The sequence below is a fragment of the Lepus europaeus genome, chromosome 5, assembly GCF_033115175.1.
Source record: "Lepus europaeus isolate LE1 chromosome 5, mLepTim1.pri, whole genome shotgun sequence".
NCBI classification, from domain to species: domain Eukaryota; kingdom Metazoa; phylum Chordata; class Mammalia; order Lagomorpha; family Leporidae; genus Lepus; species Lepus europaeus.
Genome location: NC_084831.1, coordinates 116,915,822 through 116,942,508, shown reverse-complemented (window position 1 = coordinate 116,942,508; position 26,687 = coordinate 116,915,822). Strand labels below are relative to the sequence as shown.

The following is a 26,687-nucleotide window of genomic DNA, read 5'->3' as shown; positions in this document are numbered from 1 at the left end:
ACTAGGAAGGTGGTGCTTTCTTGAAAAGTTTTTTTGAAGAGTTCTTAATAACCCATCTATGTGAGACGCGCTAGTCAAAGGCCTTCAAATAGGATGTACAACCATATGGGTCATTATGTTTCTGAAGAGTCCATTGGAAGTAAAGAAATGCTCATATTTGTTCATCTAAAATTCTTTGTACTACACTAGCACGTTAGAGATTTAAGAAGTTCAGATCTGAAGTTAAAGCTACTGTTTGTGTCGCAAGGTTGAATTAAAGAAAATATTTTATCAGAAGATGGCCACTGCACAGTTGCAGAGGACTCCCACGGTATGATTGCCTGTATTTTATCTATTTTAATATTTAGCAGATTTTATGCTTTTCTTGAAGTCTTAATTACTTTTATATTTGAAAGTTAGAATCAAGTGTTTGAGGCTTTAATGATATAAGGAAACTCCATGTTTTGAGAAATGAAAATATTTGCTAAACTTTTGAAATAATGGAGATTTCTACCAGATGTTAAATTGCTGGTTCAAGTTAGTTTACAGTTGGTATTAATGAATGCTGTTCTATTGCTTGGATGAATTTACTCATAGCAGACCCCCAGATGATGAATGTCTTTGATCCAGAGACAGAGATAAAATTGTTACATTTGCATAGCATCTTGCATTATAGTTAACCTCTTTTGAAGCAACCCGTTAAGTGACAAAAGAGAAAATCAGTGTTATCTATCCATATATTACACATAGACAGTAAATCTGCAAGGGCATTCTTAAGTACTTACACATTATCTTGGGGCTTCACCCTAGAAACAGCTTCACATTTTAGAAGCCATCCTGACTTTCTGGGGTTTTATAACCATCATGCAGAGGAGTTCTTTGGGATAGTACTATGCATACACAAAATTGGATTTGTTTTCTGTCCAAAGGAATTTTATATTTGATAAATATAAGATGTTTTAATTCTTCTTGAATTTTAGAGTGCAGTGATATTTCCTAATAAAATAACAAATGAGCAGCAATCTTTGATGTTAGTGAAGCGGCTCCTAGCAATTTCAATATCCTGCATCACGTACTTGAGAGGAATATTTCCAGAATGTGCTTATGGAACGAGATATCTAGATGGTAATATAATATTTATTTTAAAACTTTAAAATGTTAATTTTATTTTGCCTTGCTCTACAGCTATAAGTTTTGACTCTTAAGATTTTGATTTTTAGTAACAATTTTAAATAATTCATGCACCTGACAGTTTACTTCCTCAAAGTGTACTATTCAATGATTTTTAATATAGTCACAAAATGTGCAACCATCATCACAATCAATTTTAGAACAGTTTCATCACTCCACAAAGAAATCCCTATCATTACAGCCCACTTCCCCCCGAACTTCCCAGTCCTAGGCATTAACCTTCTTATTTCTATGGTTTTACCTTTTCTGGACATTTCATATATAGGAATCATACAATATGTGGTCTTTTGTGACTGGCTTTTTTAAAGATTTTATTTATTCGTTTGAGAGGTAGCGTTACAGATAGAGATTTTCCATCCGCTGGTTCATTCCCCAAATTTCTGCAACAGCCAGCACTGGGCCAAGCCAAAGTCAAGAGCCAGGAGCTTCTTCCAGATCTCTCACACTGTGCAGGGGCCCAACCACTTGGGCCTTCTTCCACTGCATTCCCAGACAATAGGCAGAGAGCTGGATCAGAAGAAGAGTAGCAGGGACGCGAACTGGCACCCCTATGGAATGCCAGTGCCGTTGGCAGAGGCTTAACCTACTATGCCACAGCACCGTCCCCATGGCTTCTTTCAGTTAGTATATAGTTTTTTCAAGGTTTTTCCAAGTAGTACAGATTAGTACTTTCTGTTTCATTGCTGACTAATGTTCCATTTTCTGTCTGTACCACATTTTAGTTATCCATTTATCTGTTGATAAACATTTAGGTTGTTTCCTCTCTTTGGCTACTATGTATAATGCCACGTTTATGTACAAGTTTTGTTTGTACTTCTTATTCTGAGAATCAGAAAAGGAGAGATTTAAACAGCCAGCCAACCAGAGTTCCCATCTGCTGGTTTACTGCCCAAATGCCCACAACAGCTGGAGTTGGGCCAGGCAAAGCTGAGAATCAATCTGGTTCTCCCATGTGAGTTGCTCAGATTCAACTTCTTTCACCATCCCCTGCTGCCTCTCAGAGTGTGCTTTATAGCAGGGAGCTGGAATCAGGAGCAGAGCTGGGACTCAAACCCAAGCATTCTGATAAGGTTGTGGGTGGTGTCCCAAATGACATCTTAATTGCTAGGCTAAATGCCTGCCTCTAAATGTTTTTTCTTTTCTCTCTAAGTATATGGAATACCTTTGAAAGTATTTGCTTGTAAAATTGTCTCTCAGTTTCTCATGTAAGTTTCACCTTATATTACACTTATAATGAAGTAAATAGATAAAAACATCCTGTTCTTTATAACTCTGTACAGTGCTATTATATGTTTTTGTGCTATTTTAAGGAAATAAAAATAATATAGATAGTTTATACTACAATAATAGCTGATTTCCAGAAATAAAATCTGTGTATAATATTATGTACTGATGATGTACTGGGAGAAATGTTAAGTGTTACATGTTGCTTCTTTGAAAAGCTCTTTGTCTTTGATAGCCAGTTAATTTCTTGGCTTTTTACATTTGTTTATTGAAATAAGAGTCCATAGCAAATATTCTAAGACTCTCGAATAATGATGGCATGAAAGCATTGTATACAATTTAAAATTTATTTATTTATATTTATTTGAAAGAGACAGAATTAGACAGAGAGGCAGAGACCTCCTGTTTACAGATTCACTCTCCAGATGCCTGCAACAGCTGAAGCTGGGCCAGGCTGAAGACAGGAACCAGGAATTCAACCAAGGTCTCACACATGGATGTCAGGAATCCAACTGCTTGAACCTTCACCTGCTGCTTCCCATTGTATGAGCAGAGCAGGGACTTGAACCAAGGCACTCTGATGTGGGGTACAGGTGTCTCTAGCAGTCTTAACCATTATGCCAAATGCCCACCCTGTATCCAATTTTATATTCTATAATCTTTAAAAATGAAAATTTTTCTACTCATAAACTGATATCTTAATCATTACGAAGCATTTTATAATAAGGGTAAATAACTTATCTTTCCTTAATTAGATTAATAATACCTATGATCTATGCATGACCATTAATAATGTAACTGTAATACCTGGCTGAGGAAAATAATCTTTTCAAATTTCTAGTTTACTGTTTTTGAGTAACTGTATGTTTATTTCATCATTTTGTATTTAGATATTTGTGTCAAAATTCTGAGGGAAGATAAAAATTGTCCAGGGTCTTCACAACTAGTGAAGTGGTAAGTAAAAGAATACCTAAAGATAGAAAAAAAAATGTATAACCAACTTTTTAAAATTTAAATTTTTTTAAGATTTATTTTATTTATTTGAAAGGCAGAATTAGAGAGTGCAAGAGAGACAGACAGAATTATCTTCCATTCACTAGTTCACTCTCCAAATGGCCCCAGTGTCCAAGGCTGGGCCAGGCAGAAGCCAGAAGCCAAGAACTTCATCCAGGTCTCGCATAAGCATGCAGAGGCTCGAAGAATCGGGCCATCTTCTGCTGCTTTCCCAGGTGCATTAGGAGGGAGCTGGATAGAAAGTGGAGCAGCCAGGACTCAAACCAGCACCCATTTGGGATTCTGGTGTTATAGGCTGTGGCTTAACCCACTACGCCACAAGGCTAGCCTCTAACTAACTTTTAATGATTCATCTTTTAATGTGGAATACCATTTTTGTAAGTTTGAATTTTTTTCATTAAAAGTTGTCCTTTTTTCTGTGTTCTGTGTGAACAGGTTTCATTTACCTATTATTACTCCCCATAAATAGCTGTCTAATATTTTATATTTTCTCTTCCATCCCCTATCATTTTATATATTTTTTGAAGATTTATTTTTATTTGAAAGACAGAATAATAGAAAGATCTTCCATCTGCTTGTTCACACCCAAATAGCAACAATGGCCAGGGCTGGGCCAGGCCAAAGCCAGGAGCCAGAAACTCCACCCAGGTCTCCTAAATGGGTGGCAGGAACCCAAATACTTGGGCCATCTTCCACCATCCTCCCAAGTGCATTGGCAGGGAATTGGAATGGAAGTGGAACAGCGAGGACTCAAACTGATGCGCTGATACGGCCTGCCAGCATTGCAGGCTGTAGCTTACCTTGCTGTGCCACAATGCTGGCCTCATCATTTTATATTTCTTCCATATTATTTTTTGTTTTAATATAGGTAATAAAATGTTTTCTGTTATTTAGCAATGTGACTATGGAGATTTATGAAAAGGTTTATTTTTGAACATACTATTCTAAAAAGAATCCTTGAATTTTTTTAGGATGCTGGGATGTTATGATGCTTTACAGAAGAAATATGTAAGTTTTTCAATCTCTTTATCCTTTTTTCTATAGTTTCTATTGTACAAGCCTTAAAGGGATTACCATGTAGTAAAACATTAATTTAAACTAAGTTGGGCAAAGGTCAGTCTGTATTACTGAAAAGTCTGAAAATTTTAAAGCCTAATATTCAACTCATTTAAAGCTAATGAAATTAATACTAAACAGATTTTTCTCAAGCTAGTTTTGGTTAATTAGTACTCATTTGTATTAATAACACGTTAACTTATTAAAAATTAATGAATTTAAAAGTTTTATAAAATAATTCATTCTTAGTTTCACATGCCTTCTACAATTTTTATTGTACAATGTTTATACTAATAATTTTTTTTTATTTGAGAGGCAGAGAGAGCTCCTGTCTACTGGTTCACTCCCTAAATGCCTGCATTGGCTGGGGCTGGGCTAGGGCTGGAAATCATAGATGGGAACACAATCTAGGTCTCCAACACAGGTGGCAGGAGACCAGTTATTTACACCAGTTATTTTTTCTCTCTTTTTTTTTTTTTTTTTAAGATTTATTTGTTTACTTGAAAGTCAGAGTTACACTGAAGGAGAGGCAGAGAGAGAGACAGAGAGAGAGAGAAAGAGAGAGAGAGAGAAAGAGAGAGAAATCTTTCATCCACTGGTTCACTTCCCAATTGGCTGCAACAGCTGTAGCTGCGCTGACCTGAAGCCAGGAACCAGGAGCTTCTTCCAGGTCTCCCATGCAGGTTCAGTGGCCCAAGGAGTTGGGCCATCTTCTACTGCTTTTCCAGGCCATAGTAGAGAGCTGAATGGGAAGTGGAGCAGCTGGGACTCGATCTGGTGCCCATATGGGATGCTGGCACTTCAGGAAGCGGCTTTACCTGCTACGCCACAGCGCCAGCTCCCTACTCTAGCTATTACTACTGCCTCCCAGGGTCTGCATTGGCTGAAAGCTGGAGTCAGGACCAGAGTGAGAAGTCAAATGCAGGTATTCTGATGTGGAATGTAGGAGTCTTAGGAAAATAGCACTTAGGCCATTACTGTAGTTCTAATGAGAAATAACGGTGGCTAAGATCAGGACAGCAGAGGAGGAGATTCAAGTTAGATTTGACAGTAGAACAGTTTGGAATGTGTTCTTAAATTGGTTCTGGAGTGTAAGGAAGATATCACAATCAAGGATAACTCCTGTTTTTGGCATATCATTTGAGCCATTGATTTTCTGTTTTTCTGCTATTATGGTCTCCAAAGTCTTTTCCCTTTGTTAAATGCATAGCCTCAAACTCTCTACTTCCTCTGTTTTCAAAATCAGTTCTCATATTGGTAAGTTTTAATGTGCTATTTAATAATATATATTTTCTTTGTAACTGGCAGCAATGTCCTATTTGACTAAGTTAATATAGTAAAGTGCTGGCATGAATTTCAGCCCAGTATGTCAAGTTGAAAGATATTTTGGAAATATATAAGTATATCTAAAGCATTTCTTTATAGGCATGATTTGAAGTCTGTTTTCTGCATTAGTTATTTGTTATTAGAAATATGTGTTGAAATAGGACAAAGAGTTCTTATTATCCATCATGAAAAACTATAGTATACAAGTAAGAATTTTGTTCTTTGTTGTATTTCAGCTAAGAATGATTGTTCTAGCAGTAAGTATAACTAACTTGCATGTTCTTTTTCTTAAAGACTCTCACATTCAGTCTTGCTTAATTAAAATGACACTATTGATTGTCACTCTATTCAAACAACTGACCATTGGGGGAAAAATAATAAACTGATGTTTTGGGGGTTGTTTTTGTTCTTTGTTTTGCTGAGTTGTTTATAGTTTAGTGTAAACATCCAATTTAATTTTTCTTAAGTACTTAGCCTAAAATAATTCAATTGTAGGCCGGCACCGTGGCTTAACAGGCTAATCCTCCGCCTTGCGGCGCCGGCACACCGGGTTCTAGTCCCGGTTGGGGCGCCGGATTCTGTCCCAGTTGCCCCTCTTCCAGGCCAGCTCTCTGCTATGGCCCGGGAAGGCAGTGGAGGATGGCCCAAGTCCCTGGGCCCTGCACCCGCATGGGAGACCAGGAGAAGCACCTGGCTCCTGGCTTTGGATCAGCGCGATGCGCCAGCCGCAGCGGCCATTGGAGGGTGAACCAGCGGCAAAAAGGAAGACCTTTCTCTCTGTCTCTCTCTCTCACTATCCACTCTGTCAAAATAATAATAATAATAATAATAATTCGATTGTAAATTATTTTAAAATAGGTTTACACCAATCCAGAAGACCCTCAGGTGAGTGTGTTTTTGTTAGTAAAGAAGCATAAAGCTTTTGATATCAAAAACAGCATAGACATATTCTAATATTTATGATTTTATCTGTGCTTTAATTAGCATACTGTTCATATGTTTTCATGTTTGAATCTCACAAAACTTCTGAAGTAAAGCCAAACTTACATCTTGAAACAGATTAATACAACAAGAGAGAGATTATGTAACTGATACTAGGCAGTAAAGCTTACAAACTGTTAGAAATAATCTAAATCACCCAATTTCTGGTTCTTTACAATACTCATTATCTAGAATTATAAAAGGGCTTGAGTTTAGGGAAAAATGAGAAACTCATCCTTGAACCTTGAATACTCAATGCAGTTGCATCCACCTGTTCATCTGACAATTACAGGAGATAAGAGAGGATAAGGAAAAAAAGGGAAATTCAGAAACAAAGGAGAAAGATCTATGGAGTGTTTACTCTAAGTATAAGGCTTTGTTGTTTAAGTATAAGGCTTTGTTGTTTTTCTTTTTTGCATTATCTTATTTATTCATCATAGTCATTATGAGGTAACTACCATTATTATCTCCACTTCACAGATTAGGAAATCTAGATACAAGATTTCTTGCCCAAAGTCACAGAGGCACAAGTGACAGAACTAGGATTTGAAACTAGGAAGGACTAGTTCGTGATCTGGGAGACTAATCATAACACTACAGCTGTTAAAATACAAAGCTTTACTCAGTCATGGAGATGCAGATTTAAATGTATTTAAAAAGCAGAAAGAGAAGGAACTAATGCCCATCTATGTAAGCACTGAAATGTATATAAGACAAAGTATTAAGGTATTTGAGCTTTAGGAGGGCTGGGAATGTGTATTTTCTTTGATATTCAACACTGTACTTAATGTTTAATGTATAATTAATATATATCTATATCACAAACTAGGTCATTTGGGCAAAGGCTATAAAGTAGTTTATTGCTCAGAAAACTTAGTGATTATTTAGAAAAATATTCATTTTAAAATATGTTCTATAATGCATTTTTATATCAGTAAATAAGCAATCTTATTGATGCATTAAAAGTATTTATTGAGTGTTTACTGTGTCAGGCACTTTAAGTAATCTGTATAAATTATCCATCACATCTGATAAATATTCACATCCACTAATGAGATAGGTACGGTCTTTAACTTTCTTTTTTTAAGATTTATTTATTTACTTATTTGAAAGAATCACAGAGAGAGAGCTGGTTTACTCCCCAAATGGCCGTAATGTGCAGGGCTGGGCCAGGCAGAAGCCAGGAGCCAGGAGCTTCTTCCAGGTTTCCCACTTGAGTACAGGGACCTAAACACTTGGGCCATTCCCTGCTGCTTTCCCTGGCACATTAGCAGGGAGCTAGATCAGAAGTGGAGCAGCTGGACCTCAAACTGTTAGCCATATGTGATGCCAGCACTGCAGACAGCGGCTTAACCTGCTGCACTGGCCCCCTTCAACTTTTTTAACTGGGGAAAATGAGACTTAGAAGGCTTAAATGGCTTATCTGGTTACAATATAGCAAAAATGTAAGCCCTATGCTTCTATTTTCTGTTGCCATAATTAAATACTAAAGCGGGGTATTTCTAAAGAATAAAAGTTTATTCATCTCATGGTTCCAGAGGCTGGGTAGTTCAAGATTGAGGGGTTGCACTTGATAAGGGTCATTTGGCTGGTGAAGACTATGCAAAGTCCTTAATCAGTGGTGTAGGGCTTAACATAGTGACAGGTGCATACAAGAGAAGAGCCAAACTGAGTTTTATAGAAGACTACTGTTTTTTTTTTAAAGATTTCTTTTTATTTATTTGAAAATCAGAATTACCCAGAGAGAGAAGGAGAGGCAGAGAGAGAAAGAGAGGTCTTCCATCTGCTGGTTCACTCCCCAACTGGCACAATGACCAGAGCTGTGCCAATCCAAAGCCAGGAGCCAGGAGCTTATTCTAGGTCTCCCACACAGGTGCAGAGGCCCAAAGACTTGGGCCATCTTCTACTGCTTTCCCAGACCATAGCAGGGAGTTGGATCAAAAGTGTAGCAGCCAGGACTCAAACCGGCGCCCATATGGGATGCCAGCACCACAGGCTGGGGCTTTAACCCACTGTGCCACAGCACCAGCCCCCACACCCTTCATTTCCATTTGACTTCTTTAGAATGGCCTTTGCCATTTATATTTCTAACGTTCTGATCATAATGACTTATTTAATCCTTAGAAAGATTTGGGGTCCCTCTTCAGCAGTTTTTTTTCTTCTGACCCCTTAACATAACCACCCTTAGTACTCTGTTTGTAACATTGTAGACTTTGTGTATCTTGCTTGTCCGAATTCTTTCAGCCTCTACCTGTTACCCAGTTCCAAATCTGCTTCCATGTTTCCAGGTATTTATCATAGTAACAGCCCTACATCTTGTTACCAAATTTCTACGTTAGTCCATTTTAGGCTGCTGTAATAATACCATGACTGGGTAATTTTTAAAGGGAGAGATTTATTAGTTATAGCTGGGAAGTCCAATATCAAGGGTCTGATGACTTCTGATTAGGGCCTTCTTACTGTGTTCATCTGATAGTGAAAGGTGGAAGGTCAAGAGAGCACCAGAAATGGCCGGCGGCGCTGTGGCTCAACAGGCTAATCCTCCGCCTTGTGGCACTGGCACACCAGGTTCTAGGCCCGGTCGGGGCATCGGATCCTGTCCCGGTTGCCCCTCTTCCAGGCCAGCTCTCTGCTATGGCCCAGGAGTGCAGTGGAGGATGGCCCAAGTCCTTGGGCCCTGCACCCACGTGGGAGACCAGGAGAAGCACCTGGCTCCTGCCTTGGGATCAGCGCGGTGCGCCGGCTGCGGCGGCCATTGGAGGGTGAACCAATGGCAAAAGGAAGACCTTTCTCTCTCACTGTTCACTCTGCCTGTCAAAAATAAAAAAATAAAAAAAAAGAAAAGAGAGAGAGCACCAGAAATGGGAGGGTTAGAAAGGAAAGGGGCTGAGCTCATCCTTTTATCAGGATCCCATTTCTGCAATAAATAAACTAATCCTATGATAATTAACCAATTACCATAATAACAGGATTAATCCATTCGCAACAGCAGTGTCTTTGTGACACAGTCACTTCTTGAAGTCCTACTTCTCAACTCTTGCTCTGGGAATTAAGTTTCCAACATATGAACCTTTGAGGACACATTCAAATCATAGCACTTAGCTACTCTGGTGAGTAGCTGTGAGTACACTGTGCCTCCCTTACCTACTTATTAAGGAGTTCTTTATCTGGTATACATAACATATTGCAATGAGTGGAAGAATAAATTTCTCTCCATGGCTGGAGCCATAATTTCCAAACCATGGGAATTAGCTAAAAGGGCTTGAAAGTATCCTTGTACCATTTGGCACGTGCTCCCCTGGACTTACCCCTAATGGTAAAGCTAGAAACATGCCATGGGACTCCAAATCCGATTAAGTCGGCAGGTACCAATGCTATCTTACTAGTTAAAGTGATCAGTTTAATTTCATGATTGATCATAAAGATAGGATTAAGTGTCAAAGGGATCACATAAATAAGACCAGTGTCCACTAATAATAATTGATAGAATTAAAAAGGAGAGAACGACCCAACATGGGAAGCAGGATACACAGCAGACTCATAGAATGGCAAATGCCCTAAACAGCACTCTGGCCTCAGAATCAGCGGATCTGGCTAAAAAGCCCATGAGAGTTTCTCAGGCATAGAAAGCCAAGACACTCTGGCAAAAAATGACCTAAATGAAAGATCTCTCTGAATGAGATCCCATTGGAAAGAACGGGCCATCAAAGAAAGAGGTACCTTTCTCTGAAGGGAGGAGAGAACTTCCACTTTGATTATGGCCTTGTCTAAATAAGGTCGGAGTTTGTGAACTCAAGAGGATTTCATAGCCTTGACAGCTCATGACAAGAGCCTCGGGTGATTACTGACGTCATAAATAAGAGTGTCAATTGTTAAATCAACAACAGGAGTCACTGTGCACTTACTCCCCACATAGGATCTCTGTCCTTAATGTGTTATACTATGAGAATTAACGGTAAAACTAGTCTTCAAACAGTACTTTCTACTTTGTGTGTCTGTGTGAGTGTAAATTGTTAAAATCTTTACTTAGTATATAATAAGTTGATCTTCTGCATATAATTAAAAACAAATATTAATGAAGAATGGGATAGGAGAGGGAGTAGGAGATGGGATGGTTTGCAGGTGGAGGGTGGTTGTGGGGGGAAAAACTGCTATAATCTAAAAGTTGTACTTTCAAAATTTATAATTATTAAATAAAAGTTTTCTAAAAAAATCCATGTACCAATATGGATTAGCATGAGAGAAAAAAATTATGGGCACATATGAAGAGCTATACAAAAGCAATACTTAATTATTTTTCAGCCAGTACTATATATCAGATATATAACTGCACTGTTTTCTATTTAAGGCAATTTCAGAATGTTACCAATTTAAATTCAAGTACACCAGTAATGGACCAATCATGGACTTCTTAAGGTATTATTCTCTTTGTGTTACAGATTAGCATTTATTCATTATGCTATATAGCAAAACTTCAGGATTAATTCAAAAATCCTCAAATATCTCAAATTAGCCATAAAGATATACCTATATAAAATGGAGTGGTAGCTTGGAAAAGTTGCAAGCCAGAATTTTATGGCTAATTATGTACCATTTTACTTGTGGAAACCTAATTTTAATGATTAGAAATATAATTTAAATCCATTTATTTACTTTAAATATCTTATAAAATTCATATTAATTTTATTTATGTAAGATTAGGTTTTGCGTTATAATAGTAATTAAAAATTTCATAATAATGACATTAAAACACAATGCATATAAAGAATAGTAATCAAATACTTGAAAAATGAAGTTATGATATTAAAATCCACAGTTTTCAGGAAGGATATTAATGTGTTATTCTCTTCTAGTGAAAACCAAAGCAATAAATCTAGCACGTCACCTGCTGATACCAAGAAAGCAAGTATTCTCCTCATTCGGAAGATTTATATTCTAATGCAAAATCTTGGACCTTTACCTAATGATGTTTGTTTGACCATGAAACTCTTTTACTATGATGAAGGTACATCTGTTTCAGTTGATATCTTTATTTTTTTTTAAAGATTTTATTTATTAGGGCTGATGCTGTGGCATAGTGAGTAAACCCACCCCTTGCAGTGCCAGCATCCCATATGAGCACCGGTTTGAGTCCTGGCTGCTCCACTTCTGATCCAGCTCTCTGCTATATCCTGGGAAAGCAATGGAAGATAGCCCAAATGCTCGGGCCCCTGCACCCATGTTGGAGACCCCAAGAAGCTCTTGGCTCCTGGCTTCGAATTGACTCAGCTCTGACCATTGCAGCCATTTGGGGAGTGAACCAGGGAATGAAAGACCTCTCTGACTCTCTCTGCCTCTGCCTTTCCCTCTCTGTAACTCTGCCTTTCAGATAAATAAATAAATATTTTTTAAAAAAGACTTTATTTATTTGAAAGGCAGAATTACAGACAAAGAAAGGGAGAAACAAGAGAGAGAGAGGTCTTGGGGCCAGCGCTGTGGTGTAGCAGGTAAAGCTGCTGCCTGTAGTGCTAGCATTGCATATGGGCACCAGTTTGAGTCCCAGCCGCTCTACTTCCGATCCAGCTCTCTGCTATGGCCTGGGAAAGCAGTAGAAGATGTTCCAAGTCCTTGGGCCCTTGCACCTGCATAGGAGACCCGAAGAAGCTCCAGGCTCCTGGCTTCAGATCAGTGCAGCTCCGGCTGCTGCAGCCAGTTGGGGAGTAAACCAGCAGATGGAAGACTTTTCTCTCTCTCCTTGCCCCTCCTTCTCTCTCTGTGTAACTCTTTCAAATAAATAAATAAATCTTTTTAAAAAAATTAAAAAGAAGAAGAGAGGTCTTTCCTCCACCGGTTCACTCCCCAAATGGCTGCAGCAGCCAGAGCTGAACCAGTTGTCCCAAGAGCCAGGAGCTTCTTCCAGGTCTCCCATGTGTGTGCAGGGATTCCCAAGCATTTGGGCCATCTTCTACTACTTTCCCAGGTCATCAGCAGAGAGCTGGATCAGAAGTGGAGCAGCCAGGACTTGAAGAGGCACCCATATGGGATGCTGGCGCTGCAGGGAGATGCTTAAACTACTATACCACAGCAATGGCCCCAGTATCTTTATGTTTTATTATTATTGAAATAATTGGTTTCTATCCCAAATTTTTTTAGCATCTAAATTGTTATATACTTATTGAAATTTTAAAAATTATGTTTAATATTAGTATTTGAAAAAACTTACAAAAACAGACTTTAACATATATACTTGTCAATTATAGGAACATTTCCATGTGAAATATAACCTCTCTTATAATTGTAAAGAAACAAAACATGGAGATACCAGTTATCACTTATCAGATTAGTAAAACTTGTAAACTCATTATTGACAAGGATATGGGGAAGTAGGCACTTTTATACTTTTTTTTAAAAAAAAGATTTATTTATTTTAATGGCAGAGCTAGAGAGACAGAGAGTGAGAGAGAGAGATCTTCCATCCTCTACTACGCTCCCCAAGTGACCACAGTGGGCAGGACTAGGCCAGGCCGAAGCCAGAAGCCTTGATCTCCACTTAGGTCTCTCATGTGGGTGGCAGTGACCCAGCCCAAGCACTTGGGTCATTTTCTGCTGTTTCCTCATTTGCATTAGCAGGGAGCTGGATTGGAAGTGGAGTAGCAAGGACTCGAACCAGTGCTCATATGGGATGCCAGTGTCAAAGTTAGCTGCTTAACCTGCTACGCCATATGCCAGCTCTGACATCCTTGAAGGAATGTATATTGGTTCAACATTTTTGGAGGACGGTATAGCGGTATCAATGTTTTTTGTTTTTTGTTTTTTTGACAGGCAGAGTTAGACAGTGAGAGAGAGAGAGAAAGATCTTCCTTCTGTTGGTTCATCCCCTAAAAGGCCACCACGGCCGGCGCACTGCACCGATCCGAAGCCAGGAGCCAGGTGCTTCCTCCTGGTCTCCCATGCGGGTGCAGGGCCCAAGGACTTGGGCCATCCTCCACTGCCTTCCCGGGCCATAGCAGAGAGCTGGCCTGGAAGAGGAGCAACCGGGACAGAACCAGCGCCCCAACCGGGACTAGAACCCGGGTGCTGGTACCACATGCGGAGGATTAGCCTAGTGAGCCGCGGTGCCAGCCAGTGTATTTTTTAAAGGAATGCCAGCTGCATAAGCAGTAGCTTAACCTACTATGCCACAATACTGGCCCTGTCAGCCTTTAAAACAATTTTTTTTGTTTCTGTTTTTAAAGATTTATTTATTTACTTACTTAAAAGGCAGAGTTACACAGAAAGAGAGACTACACAGATGTATAGAATGTTCCATCCACCACATCACTCCTCAAATGGCTTCAACGGCTGGAGCTGAGCCAAAGCCAGGAGCCAGGAGCCAGGAGCCAGGAGCTTCTTCTGGGTCTCATGTGGGTGCAAGGGCCTAAGGACTTAGGCCATCCTCCCCTGCTTTCCCAGGCATGTTAGCAGGGAGCTTGATCAGAAATGGAGCAGCTGGGACATGAACTGGAGCCCATATGGTATATCAGGTAGCAGATTATCTGCTATGCCACACTATCAAAATTTCAGATGCACATTCTTTTGAATCTAAAAACTTTTTAAAAAATTATTTATTTACTTGAAAAGCAGTTTCAGAGAGAATCTTCCATCTGGTGTTTCACTCCCCAGATGGTCACAATGGCTGGGGCTGGGCCAAGCCAAAGCCAGAAACCAGGAACTCTATGTGGGATCTCCTACCTGAGTGCAGGGGTCTAAACACTTGGGCCATTCTCTGCTGCTTTCCCAGGTACATTAGCAGGGAGCTGGATCGGAAGTGGAATAGGACTTGAACTGGTACCCATATGGAATGCCCGTATTACAGGCAGTGGCTTAATAGCTGTGCCACAATGCTAGCCCCAAAGCTAGAAATTCGTAAGCTAGAAAAATATCTTGAGAGTATACTTGCACAAATATACAAGGTTATATATTTATAAAGATTTTCATTATAACAATGGCTAAAATAGAAACACCTGGAAATGTGTCTTTCATTGAAGATTGAGTAAATTATGAACCATTTATATAATAGAATACTGTGCAAGTTGTTTAAAAGAATGGACTGAAAAAAATTTTAAAAATATAAAAGAGTTGACTGATAAATTATCTGAGAGATAGGAAGAATAGCTAGATACAGAACAGTATGATCTCATTTGTGTTTTTAAAGTATATATAAAGAGAGGCTGGAGACACACACACACACATACACACACACACACACATATATATATACTAAAATCTATGTAAGTATGAAATCTTCTATTACATGTAATGTCTCCTCAAAGACATAAAGCATAAAAATACCAACCGACATTTTTGAAATACTCAATGTATGCCTGTTCTGTCCTGAACATTTTACAATGCTTTATTTAATTCATTTGATACCAATAGTAATCTTATGAAGGTAGGTACTATTATTTTCCTTATTTAATGAATGAAGAAATTAAATTAGGGATGAAAAATAATTTACTCAAGCTCACACAGCCAGGTAAGTAAAGAAAACAGAGGTTACCTTTGAGAATAAAATGGGGAGTTGGAAATAGTAGGACGATTTTGACTTTTCAGTTTATGCCCTTCTATACTATTTGAAATTTCTTAATCTTCATGTATTTGTATAATATTAATACATTTTCTTCAGTTCATTAACAGCACAGTTTATACTTCTTTGCAGTTACACCCCCAGATTACCAGCCTCCTGGTTTTAAGGACGGTGATTGTGATGGAATAACATTTGAAGGGGAGCCTATGTACTTAAATGTGGGAGAAGTCCCAACACCTTTTCACAACTTTAAAGTAAAAGTCACCACAGAGAAAGAACAAATGGAAAATATTGATACACTTCTACTATCATCAAAACAATTAAAAACACCCTTTCAAAAAATCCTGATGGATAAAGATGATCTAGAAAATGAACAGGAGCATTATATAAATGTGAGTGTATTTGAAGAGTTACAAAGTAAAATAGTAACAAATGCTTGATTCAATTCTGATAATTTTTCTAGCTTTCATCGATATTTGTATTAATACCATATTATCATAAACTCAAGGTTGGAAAGAACCTTAAAAATAAAATCTGGTACTGGCTGGCGCCGTGGCTCAGTAGGCTAATCCTCCGCCTTGCGGCGCCGGCACACTGGGTTCTAGTCCCGGTCGGGGCACCGATCCTGTCCCGGTTGCCCCTCTTCCAGGCCAGCTCTCTGCTGTGGCCAGGGAGTGCAGTGGAGGATGGCCCAAGTGCTTGGGCCCTGCACCCCATGGGAGACCAGGAGAAGCACCTGGCTCCTGCCATCGGATCAGTGCGGTGCGCCGGCAGCAGCGCGCCTACTGCGGCGGCCATTGGAGGGTGAACCAACAGCAAAAGGAAGACCTTTCTCTCTCTCTCTCTCACTGTCCACTCTGCCTGTCCAAAAAAAAAAAATTAAAATAAAATAAAATCTGGTACTGTGGTTTTAAGCCTTTTTAATCTTCCTACAAAGGACATCCTACTCAGAAATTGAAAGCATGATTATTATTTTTTTAAAAAAATTATTTTAATTTTAATCAGTTTTTAAACATTCAATATAGTTCATGGATATAATTCTAAGAATATAATGATATGCCCTTCCTCCCTCCAATTGTCTTCCACCTACCCAAAAGCATAACTATTCTAACTAAAGCAAGAAATGGTCCTGGAGGCTCAAGAAATCATCTGTCCTCATAGTGGGCCCTGAGGAAACCCCTGGGACCCTAGGGAATAACTTAAAAATTATTGAACTCAGGGCTAGTGGTGTGCTTCAGAGGGTTAAGCTGCCACCTCTGATGCCAGTATTCCATGTGGCACCGGTTTGAGTCCTGGTTACTCCACTTCCCATCTATCTCCCTGCTAATGTGTCTGGGTAAACAGTGGAAGATGGCCCAAGTTCTTGAGCCCCTGCTACCCACTTGGGAGATCCAGATGGAGTTCCAGGCTCCTGGCTTCGGTCCAGGTGATTACAGTCATTGGGGAGTGAACCCACATATGGAAGATCTCTCTGTCTTTCCTTCTCTCTGTATAACCCTGCCATTCAAATAAATAAATTAAAAAAAAATCATTGAACTAGTCCAGTCCCCAACTAATGACAGAATATATAATATCCAGCCAGTATATAATATATATAATAGCCCTACTGAGTGTTCATTTTAGCCTGTACTTGAATTTCTTCAGGGCCTGGAGTGTCACTGTCCTGAAGCATTCTGGAAGGCAGGAAAAGGGTCTTTGTCATCTTTTTTTAATGTTTATTTTTATTTATTTTTATCCATTTGAAAGGCATGGTGACACAGAGTTGGGGAGACAGAGAGGGAGATTTCACCTGCTGGTTCGCTCCCCAAATGCTGGCAACAGCTAAGCCTATTCCAGGCTGAAGCCAGGAGTCTGTAACTCCATCTGGGTCTCAGATGGGTGACAGGAGTATAAGCACTTGAGTCATGATCTGCTGCCTCCCAGAATGCATTATCAAGAAGCTGGATCAAAAGCATAGTAGCCAGGACTCTCTAACTAGTACTCCAGTATGGGATGGGGCATCCAAAGTGGTGACTTAACCCACCACACCACAACACTTGCCCCTTACTCATCTTTTTAATCATCCAGTGCCTAGCACTTAGATTTGGAGTCAATGTTTCTCAGTATTGGTTGAATGAATAGATGAATAGAAGTATAAAATAACTTTATATTTGGTTATCTCATTGCCAGTAAATGTCAAAGTTACTGCTTTAATCTTTCTGCATTTCAATTTGTCTTTTAATTTCTCCTTCCTTCCTTCCTTCTTTCCTATCTTTCTAAGATTTTTACTTATATGAGAGGCAGAGTTATAGACAGAGAGAGAGAGCTTCCATCTGCTGGTTCACTCCCCAAATGACTGCAAAGGCCAGGCCTGGGCCAGGCTGAAACCAGGAGCCAGAACCTTCTTCCGGGTCTGCTTCATGGGTGCAAGGGCCCAAGTACTTGGACCATCTTCTGCTGCTTTCCCAGGCGCATTAGCAGGGAGCTGGATTCGAAGTGGAATAGCGAGGACTTGAACCAGCATCCATAGGGGATGCCTGCCCAGCAGATGGTGGCTTAACTTGCTACACCACAGTGGCCCCCAGAGGCTCATAATTCTGAATTATGCTTTGTGTCAATATCTTTACAAATAGAAAATTCAGTCAACTTTCAATGAATTCAGTCAAAAGAGAAAAACTTTCCTCAAGCCTAAATCCCACTCTTGTTTTACAAACAGATATAAGTGGGATTTTTTTTTATCATTCTTTAAAATATTTAAGTCTCTTTCACATACACTGCAAAAGGTATCAGTAAATACAGATGTTAATGCTTTGTTATTTCCACCATACCATGACTGATTCTATGCTTTGTTAACCTCCCTCAAGAGAGTTGGGGCATATTCAGAGTGTAGGTTAAAATTTGTATGGCGATTCTAGAGCTATACAAGTGGTAGCGTGTGTTAACGTGTAATTCTGTGCCCTCAAACAATGGTACTATCTAAAAAGATTCTTAGAATTATCATTCATTTTGGAGAAAGTTGTATATTTTTGTCTTTTTTAAGAAAAGATTTATTGATTTATTTGAAAGGCAGAGTTACAGAGAGACAGAGGCAGAGAGAGAGAGATCTTCCATCTGCTGATCCACTCCTCAAATGGCTGCAATAGCTGGAGCTGGGCTGATCCGAAGCCAAGAGGCAGGAGCTTCTTCCAGGTTTCCCACGTGGGTGCAGAGGCCCAAGCATTTGAACCATCCTCCACTGCTTTCCCAGGCCATAGCAGAGAACTGGATCAGAAGTAGAGCAGTCAGGACCTGAACCAGGGCCCATTTGGGAATCCGGCCCTGCAGGCGGCAGCCTTACCCACTATGCCATAGCACCCCCCTTGTCATTTGTTTTTAAAGCAGCTCTACAAAGTGAAGAAAAATCATGATTTTGACTTTGCTTAAATAAAGAAGTTGTGTTGTGGCCGGCGCCGTGGCTTAACAGGCTAATCCTCCACCTTGCGGCGCCGGCACACCAGGTTCTAGTCCCGGTTGGGGCACCGGATTCTGTCCCGGTTGGCCCTCTTCCAGGCCAGCTCTCTGCTGTGGCCAGGGAGTGCAGTGGAGGATGGCCCAAGTGCTTGGGCCCTGCACCCCATGGGAGACCAGGAGAAGCACCTGGCTCCTGCCATCGGATCAGCACGGTGCGCCGGCCGCGGCGGCCATTGGAGGGTGAACCAACGGCAAAAGGAAGACCTTTCTCTCTGTCTCTCTCTCACTGTCCACTCTGCCTGTCAAGAAAAAAAAAAAAAAGAAGAAGAAGAAGAAGAAGTTGTGTAGTAATAGTAGGACCTTTTTTTATTTTTAGGATACATAAAAGCAGTCCTAGTTTTATTTTATATTTAGCCTTCACATAAAACAAATTTGTTCATAAGTAAATATAATTGTTTCAATTTATTTTTAAATGTATCCGTTTTTTTACATATAATTATGTAGGATGATTTTGACCTTGAAACTAAAATGGAAGAGCAGAAAAAACATCCTGGATATTCTGAACTTGGAGGTAAGATGTGAATGAAAACAAAAACTAACTTACTTTAATTAAACTTTATACCATTTTAACTTTAAAAAAATTTTTTTTATAGAACCAAGTTTAGTTTGTGAGGAGGATGAAATTATGAAGTGTAAAGAAAGTCCAGATCTTTCCGTTTCTCATAACCAGGTACAAACTTGATAGTTCCGACTCACTTGTAATTTGTTTCCCAGATTTTCTTATTCTAGCTCTTTTAGAATAGAATTAGGTGTTTAGAGAACTTACTGTTAACAAAACTGGCAATTATGTGTTGAAAAGTTGTGAGTATAATACTGGAGAATTTGCTTAGTAACAAACCTAGAATTTCAGAGCTAGATAGAGATACAATTATTCATGCTATTTCATGTTTAAAAATGGGGCATCTGGGCAGGCCATTGGCCTAATTGAACACATCTGTCAGGATACCCACATCCTATTTAGGAATGCCTGAGTTCAACCCAGCTTTGTTTCTGATCCAGCTTCCTGATAATGTGCACCCTTGGAGGCAGCAGGTAATGGTTCAAGTAGTTGGGTTCCTGCCAACCACTTGGGAAACCTGGATTGGGTTCAAGGCCCCTTACTGTGGCCTGGGCAGGCCATTGTTTGTGTTTGGAGAGAGTGAAACCAGTGGATAGGAGCGCTCATGCTCACTCTGTTGCATCTCAATTTTTTTAAAGATTTATTTATTTATTTTAAATAAATTTGAAAGGCAGAGATATAGAGAGAAAGGGAGAGAGAGAGAGAGAGGGAGAGAGAGAGAGAGAGAATCTTCCATCCATTGGTTCACTCCCCAAATGGCTGCAACTCCAGGGCTGAGCCAAGCCAAAGCCAGGAGCCAGGAGCTTCTTCCTGGTCTCCCATTTGGGCACAGGGGCCCAAGAACTTGGACCATCTTCCAACACTTTCCCAGGCATATTACCAGGGAGCTGGATCAGAAGTGGAGCAACTGGGACTCTAACCAGCAGCACCCATACGGGATGCCAGCACTGTAGGTGGAGGCTTAGCCTTCTAGGCCACGGTACCAGCCCCGCATCTCAAATTTTTTTTTAAAAAATTTAATAATAAAATAAATGAAGTATATAATACATTTTTGTTGCCTTGGAGCAGAGCATGTTAATTGTGCTTTCCATATATAGTACTATAAAATTCTGAAATAACATATTTAGATATTATGAACTTGGAAATAATGGGATTTGTGATTGTCCACCTTCCTCTGCCCAGCCCCTTTCCCAAATGAGATTGGGCAAAAATTCTTATCTTCTGGATGAATAATGCTTAGTGTTCTTTTGGGATTTTCTCAGTTCAGTAAATGATCAGTTGTGTACAGCATTGGTTTCAATATCTTCTATGCTTTTGGTGGAAGTGTGAACCAACTCAATTGTTCTATGTGATTAGCTTAATATAAAAAGACTCTAAATTTTATGCGATTAAATTTTTGGACTCCATTTATTATAAGAATTTTATTATGTTATCTGTTTTTGTGTAACTGTTTTCTTTTCTAGGTTGAGCAGTTAGTCAACAAAACATCTGAACTTGTTATGTCTGAAAGCAAAACAAGAAGTGGAAAAATCTTTCAGAATAAAATGGTAAATATCTGTAGGTTTGTTTTCCATTCTAACCTTATAATTCTTCCCACATGAGTTTATTTTAATACCTCATTTGTTGGACTGATATTTATTAAATACCTATTATGTATCAGGTACTTTACTCGGTGCTGTGACTATAACCCGAATAACACATAGTTATTGATCTTAACTAAAATTTTAGTAACTAAAGGTAAACAAGCAATGTACAACAGGCCTGTTAGAGAAGTCTAAATAAGCTTTATTGGGGCAGAAAGGAAGGAATGATTAATTTTTCTTAATGTACATTAGAGAGTAAAAATCCAGGAAGGGCTTTGAGAAATATTACTAGTATTACTAGTAACCAGACTCCCAAGGGAATTTATTAGAATGCCAACAATTCCCATGTTCTATATTATAAATAATCTTGTTAGTAAAACATTATAAAATTATATTTTGTATATATCTTGTATAAAAATAATCTCATGTTCTTAAGCAAAAAAACTCATTGCTTTATTTCAGTTTTCGGTATGCATTATATGAATTCGAATTTCATACTTGATTTTAGAGCTTTGTATTACTCTCTAAGGTTCAGGTATAAAGAAAAACCATTCTGTAAAATATAGTATAAAATATTACATCCAAAGATATGGAACAGATAGCTCACTCTATCAGTGGACTACCAGAGTATTTCTTCCCAATCTCCCATTCAGTGATGTCCTGTTGGTAGCTTGAAACTGGACAAGGTGGTAATATTAAGAGCTGGAAATCAGCAAACACCCCAGAGCTTGTTTCTGTAAGAGAACTTGGTAAATATTTACCAGAATAGCACTGATTATAATGAGGTGTTTAGGGGCCTTTTGTTCCCTACACATTCTCAAGGAAATTAGAACTGACAGAAGTCAGCATTCAAACTAAAGTGCTGGTGAAAGAAAGAAATAAAGGAATGTCAAAAAATTTATCACTTCTGGTAGCAAAATGTTCTTCCTAGCCAGTTTATGTTTAGGATGAGTATCCTTTAATAAGAAATAGGGAGAAATTATTAAACAAGATTTCCTTATAATTTAAGAGGTTTTGGAACATAAATTCATTTCTGAAATTCCATGTGTTTTTGGATATAAACTCAGCCAGAGTACTTCTGATTTTGAGACTCATGACTGGTGTATGGTTAAGAAAGGGCATTTCAAGCATCAGAAAAGAATTTTCTTTTAGAGAATAATGTGGCAGCTAATTGTTATCTTCCAATATACAATATTTTAACAACTGTCTGTATAGCATTATTCACAACACCCAAAATATGGGCAAAAGCTAAGTGTCCATTGACAGATAAATAGTGGTATATCCTTACAATCAAAAATGATTCATCGGGCCGGCACTGCAGCTCAATAGGCTAATCCTCTGCCTGCGGCGCCGGCACCCCAGGTTCTAGTCCCAGTCAGGGCGCCGGATTCTGTCCCGGTTGCCCCTCTTCCAGTCCAGCTCTCTGCTGTGGCCCTGGAAGGCAGTGGAGGATGGCCCAAGTTCTTGGACCCTGCACCCACATGGGAGACCAGGAGAAAGCACCTGGCTCCTGGCTTCGGATCAGCACGGTACGCTGGACGCAGCGCGCCGGGCGCGGCGGCCATTGGAGAGTGAACCAATGGCAAAAGGAAGACCTTTCTCTCTGTCTCTCTCTCTCTCTCACTGTCCACTCTGCCTGTCAAAAAATTAAAAAAAAAAAAAGATTCATCATAAAAAGGAATGAAGCACAAATTGAAATCCTTGAAAATATACTGATTGAAATAAACCAGTCACAAAAGTCCACGTACTACATGATTCCATTCATATGGAAGTCAGAATTGGGAAAGCTATTGAGGCAGGAGGTCTTAAGGCTAATGGGAGGATGAAGGAATAGAAGCGTGAGAGGTAAAGGATATGAAATTTCTTTTTGAAGTGATGGGAGTATTCTAAAATTGTCTATGGTGACAGTTGCACAACTCAGTAAATATACTTAAATTCATTGTTTTGTATACTTTTGTGTAGATGAATCATAGAGAATCTGAATCTTTATAAAGCTTTATAAAGCTGTTTTTAAAAAATTATGTGTAGATGCATATAAGGTTGAAAAAGTAAATGTTGACTGTTCTTTGAGAGTAACAAAGTACTGATTATTTTCATTGTGGAGGCAAATGAAAATCAGCTAGTAAAATCTAAAGAAAATCGGAAGAGAAGTCAGCCTGAATCTAAGAAAAATGTAAGTCTTATGATAATATATGGGTGAAATAAATTAGCAAGTATCAGAATGTCATTACTATACATTAAATTTAAAATGAAATAATTTGATAGTGTTTCTGGATATACCTTGGAGTTCTGCTATTCAAATCTTGTTAAAATTATTTTGTTCTAAAAAGTTAGGCTGGGCAGGTGTTTGGTGTAAGAGTTAAGATGCTGCTTGAGACACCCATATTCCCGATTGGAGTGTCTGGGTTCAAATCTCGGCTCCACTACCTATTCCAGCTTCCTGTTAATGTGCACTGAAAGGTAGTAGGTGATGGCTCAAACACTTGGGTCCTTGTTACCCATGTAGGAGCTATTGTGAGGTCTGGGCTTCTGTCTCAGCCACTGGAATTTAGGTCATTTGGAGAGTGAACCAGAGGATAGGATATTCCTTCTCCCTCTCCCTCCATATATAATTAATATATATGAATAAAATAAATAAAAATATAAATGAAATTCATAAAAATAAAAATGAAACAATTTATAAGTAAGATACACTGTGTTGGTTAATTGTTTTCAGTGTACATATCTGCTGTCTTGTTTCACAAATGATTTAAAGTAATTAGAAGAATTCATAAAATAGAAATCAGGGCTGTTGCTGTGGCGCAGTGGGTTAAAGCCCTGGCCTGCAGTGCTGGCATCCCATATGGGTGCTGATTCAAGTCCCAGCTGCTCCACTTCCGATCCAGCTCCCTGATAATGCGTCTGGGAAAGCAGCAGAAGATGACCCAAGTCCTTAGACCCCTGTACACATGTGGGAGACCTGGAAGAAGCTCCTGGCTCCTGGCTTTGGATCAGCTTAGCTCTGTTGTGGCCATTTGGGGAGTGAATTAGCAGATGGAAAACTCTCTCTCTGTCTCTGCCTCTCTCTGTAACTCTTTCAAATAAATAAAATAAATCTTTAAATAAATAAAGATCAGCATTAGAAAAATGTGAGTAGACTAATATTCAGGCCATTTTTTATGTAGAACTGAAATTGGGCCTGAAATCTAAGCTTTCTATAGGCCAAAACTAAAGTAGAAATAAAGTAAGTTTTCAAATTTATGTGTTTTCTAAAAATGTAGAATTTCCTCCTGGTACCTCTGGAGAAAGAAAACTTTTCCTCATCTAAATCCTATAGTGTTATTTATTTATTTATTTATTTTATTTATAAGAATTACAGAGAGAGCTGGTGCCGTGGCTTAACAGGCTAATCCTCCGCCTTGCGGCGCCGGCACACCAGGTTCTAGGCCTGATTGGGACGCCGGATTCTATCCCGGTTGCCCCTCTTCCAGGCCAGCTCTCTGCTATGGCCCCGGAAGGCAATGGGGGATGGCCCAAGTCCTTGGGCCCTGCACCCGCATGGGAGACCAGGAGAAGCACCTGGCTCCTGGCTTCGGATCAGCACGATGTGCCGGCCGCAGCGGCCATTGGAGGGTGAACCAGCGGCAAAAAGGAAGACCTTTCTCTCTGTCTCTCTCTCTCACTATCCACTCTGCCTGTCAAAAAATAAATAAATAAATAAATAATAATAATAATTACAAAGAGAAAGGGAGAGACAGAGATAGAGACAGAGGTCTTCCATCTGCTGGTTCACTCTCCAAGTGGTCACAACAGCCAGGGCTGAGCCAGGCTGAAGCCAGGAGCCAGAAGCATCTTTCAGGTTCCTACGTGGGTGCAGGGGCCCAAGCACATGGGCTATCTTCTGCTGCTTTCCCAGGCACATTAGCAGGGAGCTAAATCGGAAGTGGAGCAGCTGGGACTTGAACCAATGCCCATATGGAATGTTGGCGCTGCAAATGGCAGCTTTATCTACTGTGCCTTAATGCCAGCCCCAGTTGTTTTATACTTGTAACCTCTTTTTACCAAATTAGACAATGTATTTAACATTTCTGAAATAATTATATTTTTCCTACTAAAATTTTAGTATTATAGTAGGTTAAAATTAGGCAATTGAAAACTTAGACTATTTTTTAAAAATCAAATGTTAAATGGGTAATCTCAAAAATATATTTGGTTAATATTTTTGTCTATTTATAGAACTTACAAATGGAATGAAATGGAATTACCTGACATTCCATTACTATATTAGATTCTTTAATTTTTCCATTGTATTAAGTCTTGATTTTTTTCCTATAAAATCATAATCTTACTCTCAATGAGTTTTTTTCCAGGAAAATTAAATTTCAGTAACTCAGGAGATCTTGTTAGGAATTCATTGATTTATCCTCCTATTTATTAAAAAAAGTGCATTAAATGTTTACTGTCAAGCCCTGCTAAGTACCAGAGGAATAAAAATCAAGACATAATTTAAATCTTCCATGGTGCCAAGAGAAAATGTTTCTCTATTTGTAATTCATTTAAAAAGTTTTCCCTTATTAAAGTATTTTGAGGACATAAGATGAAATCTATCTCCTAAACCCCTCAACAACCCTAATGAGGATCTTACACTTTGCCTGTATGTGTGTGTATATGTGTAGAGTTTCAGCAGCCACTGGAAGCAATAATAAATTTTATCCTATATTTAAAGAATCCATATATCCTGGGGTCAGTGTTGTGGTGTAGTAGGTTAAGCCTCCACCTGTGGTACTGGCATTCCAAGTGGGTACCGGTTCATGTCCTGGCTGCTCCTCTTCTGATCCAGCTTTCTGCTGATGGCCTGGGAAACCAGTGGAAGATGGCCCAAGTCTGTGGGCCCCTGCACCTATGTGGGAAACCCAGAAGAAGCTCCTGGCTCTTGGCTTCAGATCAGCCCAGCTCTGGCTGTTAAGGCCATTTGGGGAGTGAACCAATGGATGAAAGATCTTTCTCTCTGTCTCTCTCTCTATCACTCTGTCAAAATAAATAAATAATCCACATATCCTATTCTTAGTAATTGTTTTCTTTTGACAGGTACCCCATGACTTTGATTCTCCTAGTCAAGAGTCAATCCCAAAAAGGAGAAAGTTTAGTGAACCAAAAGAACATTTGTAAACATTATTTCTTCTACACATTTGCAAAGTTCTCAACGTTTAAATTAAGAGACAGTATATTGCTATGTTAAGGTGTGTTTTCCCTACCTCTGAAAATGTATACATAATTTTAAGCAGTTCATACAGTAACATGAAGTTTTTAGCTGACTGTCATATTGTACTCCTTAATATTATGTGAGACAAGTTCAAAACTTTGTACACAACCAAAAATACAGATGTCATAATTTATTCCATTCATTATCTGCTCAATATTGATCTATAATTTTTTGGATATTTCCTTTAAATGTGTATTAATTTTTAAGACCCTCTAAGTCCATTTTTGAAGCAAATAATGTTTTTGGTATTAAAATATTGTAGGGATTCACTTTTTACTTATGTTAAAACTACAATTTAACTTGCTTTGTTATTTTGTTATTAAAGCAATGTTCTTTAATACTTTGATATAATGTTAACATGATAATATATGATGTATGGTTTAAAAATGAGTGCTTTGTCTGTTTTTACATTTTTCACTACAGATCAAAAAGATGACTATTTTTAAGGCCTAATGTTTGTAGCAGAATAAAGTGTTTAATATGTAGGCTCTTTGTTTG

General features: G+C 38.9%; 1 protein-coding gene across 2 annotated transcripts; it reads left to right on the top strand.

Annotated features, from left to right (window-relative positions):
* Positions 1-277: 277 nt before the first annotated feature.
* HORMAD1 (HORMA domain containing 1) lies at positions 278-26,095 on the top strand. Of its 2 annotated transcripts, XM_062193538.1 has the most exons (14): positions 278-310; positions 960-1,104; positions 3,285-3,348; positions 4,380-4,416; positions 6,027-6,047; positions 6,649-6,675; positions 11,120-11,187; positions 11,625-11,776; positions 15,449-15,708; positions 19,250-19,316; positions 19,399-19,475; positions 20,828-20,911; positions 23,052-23,120; positions 26,015-26,095. In XM_062193538.1, exons 1-14 carry the CDS (start codon positions 278-280, stop codon positions 26,093-26,095), a joined length of 1,185 nt encoding a protein of 394 aa, XP_062049522.1. The 2 variants fall into 2 exon arrangements, with proteins under 2 accessions (XP_062049522.1, XP_062049523.1); XM_062193539.1 differs by lacking the exon at positions 6,027-6,047.
* Positions 26,096-26,687: the final 592 nt, after the last annotated feature.

Bases quoted from the DNA above. Each gene is read 5' to 3' on its own strand.
- HORMAD1 (XM_062193538.1), top strand. From the start codon at position 278: ATGGCCACTGCACAGTTGCAGAGGACTCCCACG. The intron at 11,188-11,624 runs GTATTATTCTCT...ATTCTCTTCTAG, and splicing joins CCAATCATGGACTTCTTAAG to TGAAAACCAAAGCAATAAAT. The intron at 23,121-26,014 runs GTAAGTCTTATG...TTCTTTTGACAG, and splicing joins AGCCTGAATCTAAGAAAAAT to GTACCCCATGACTTTGATTC.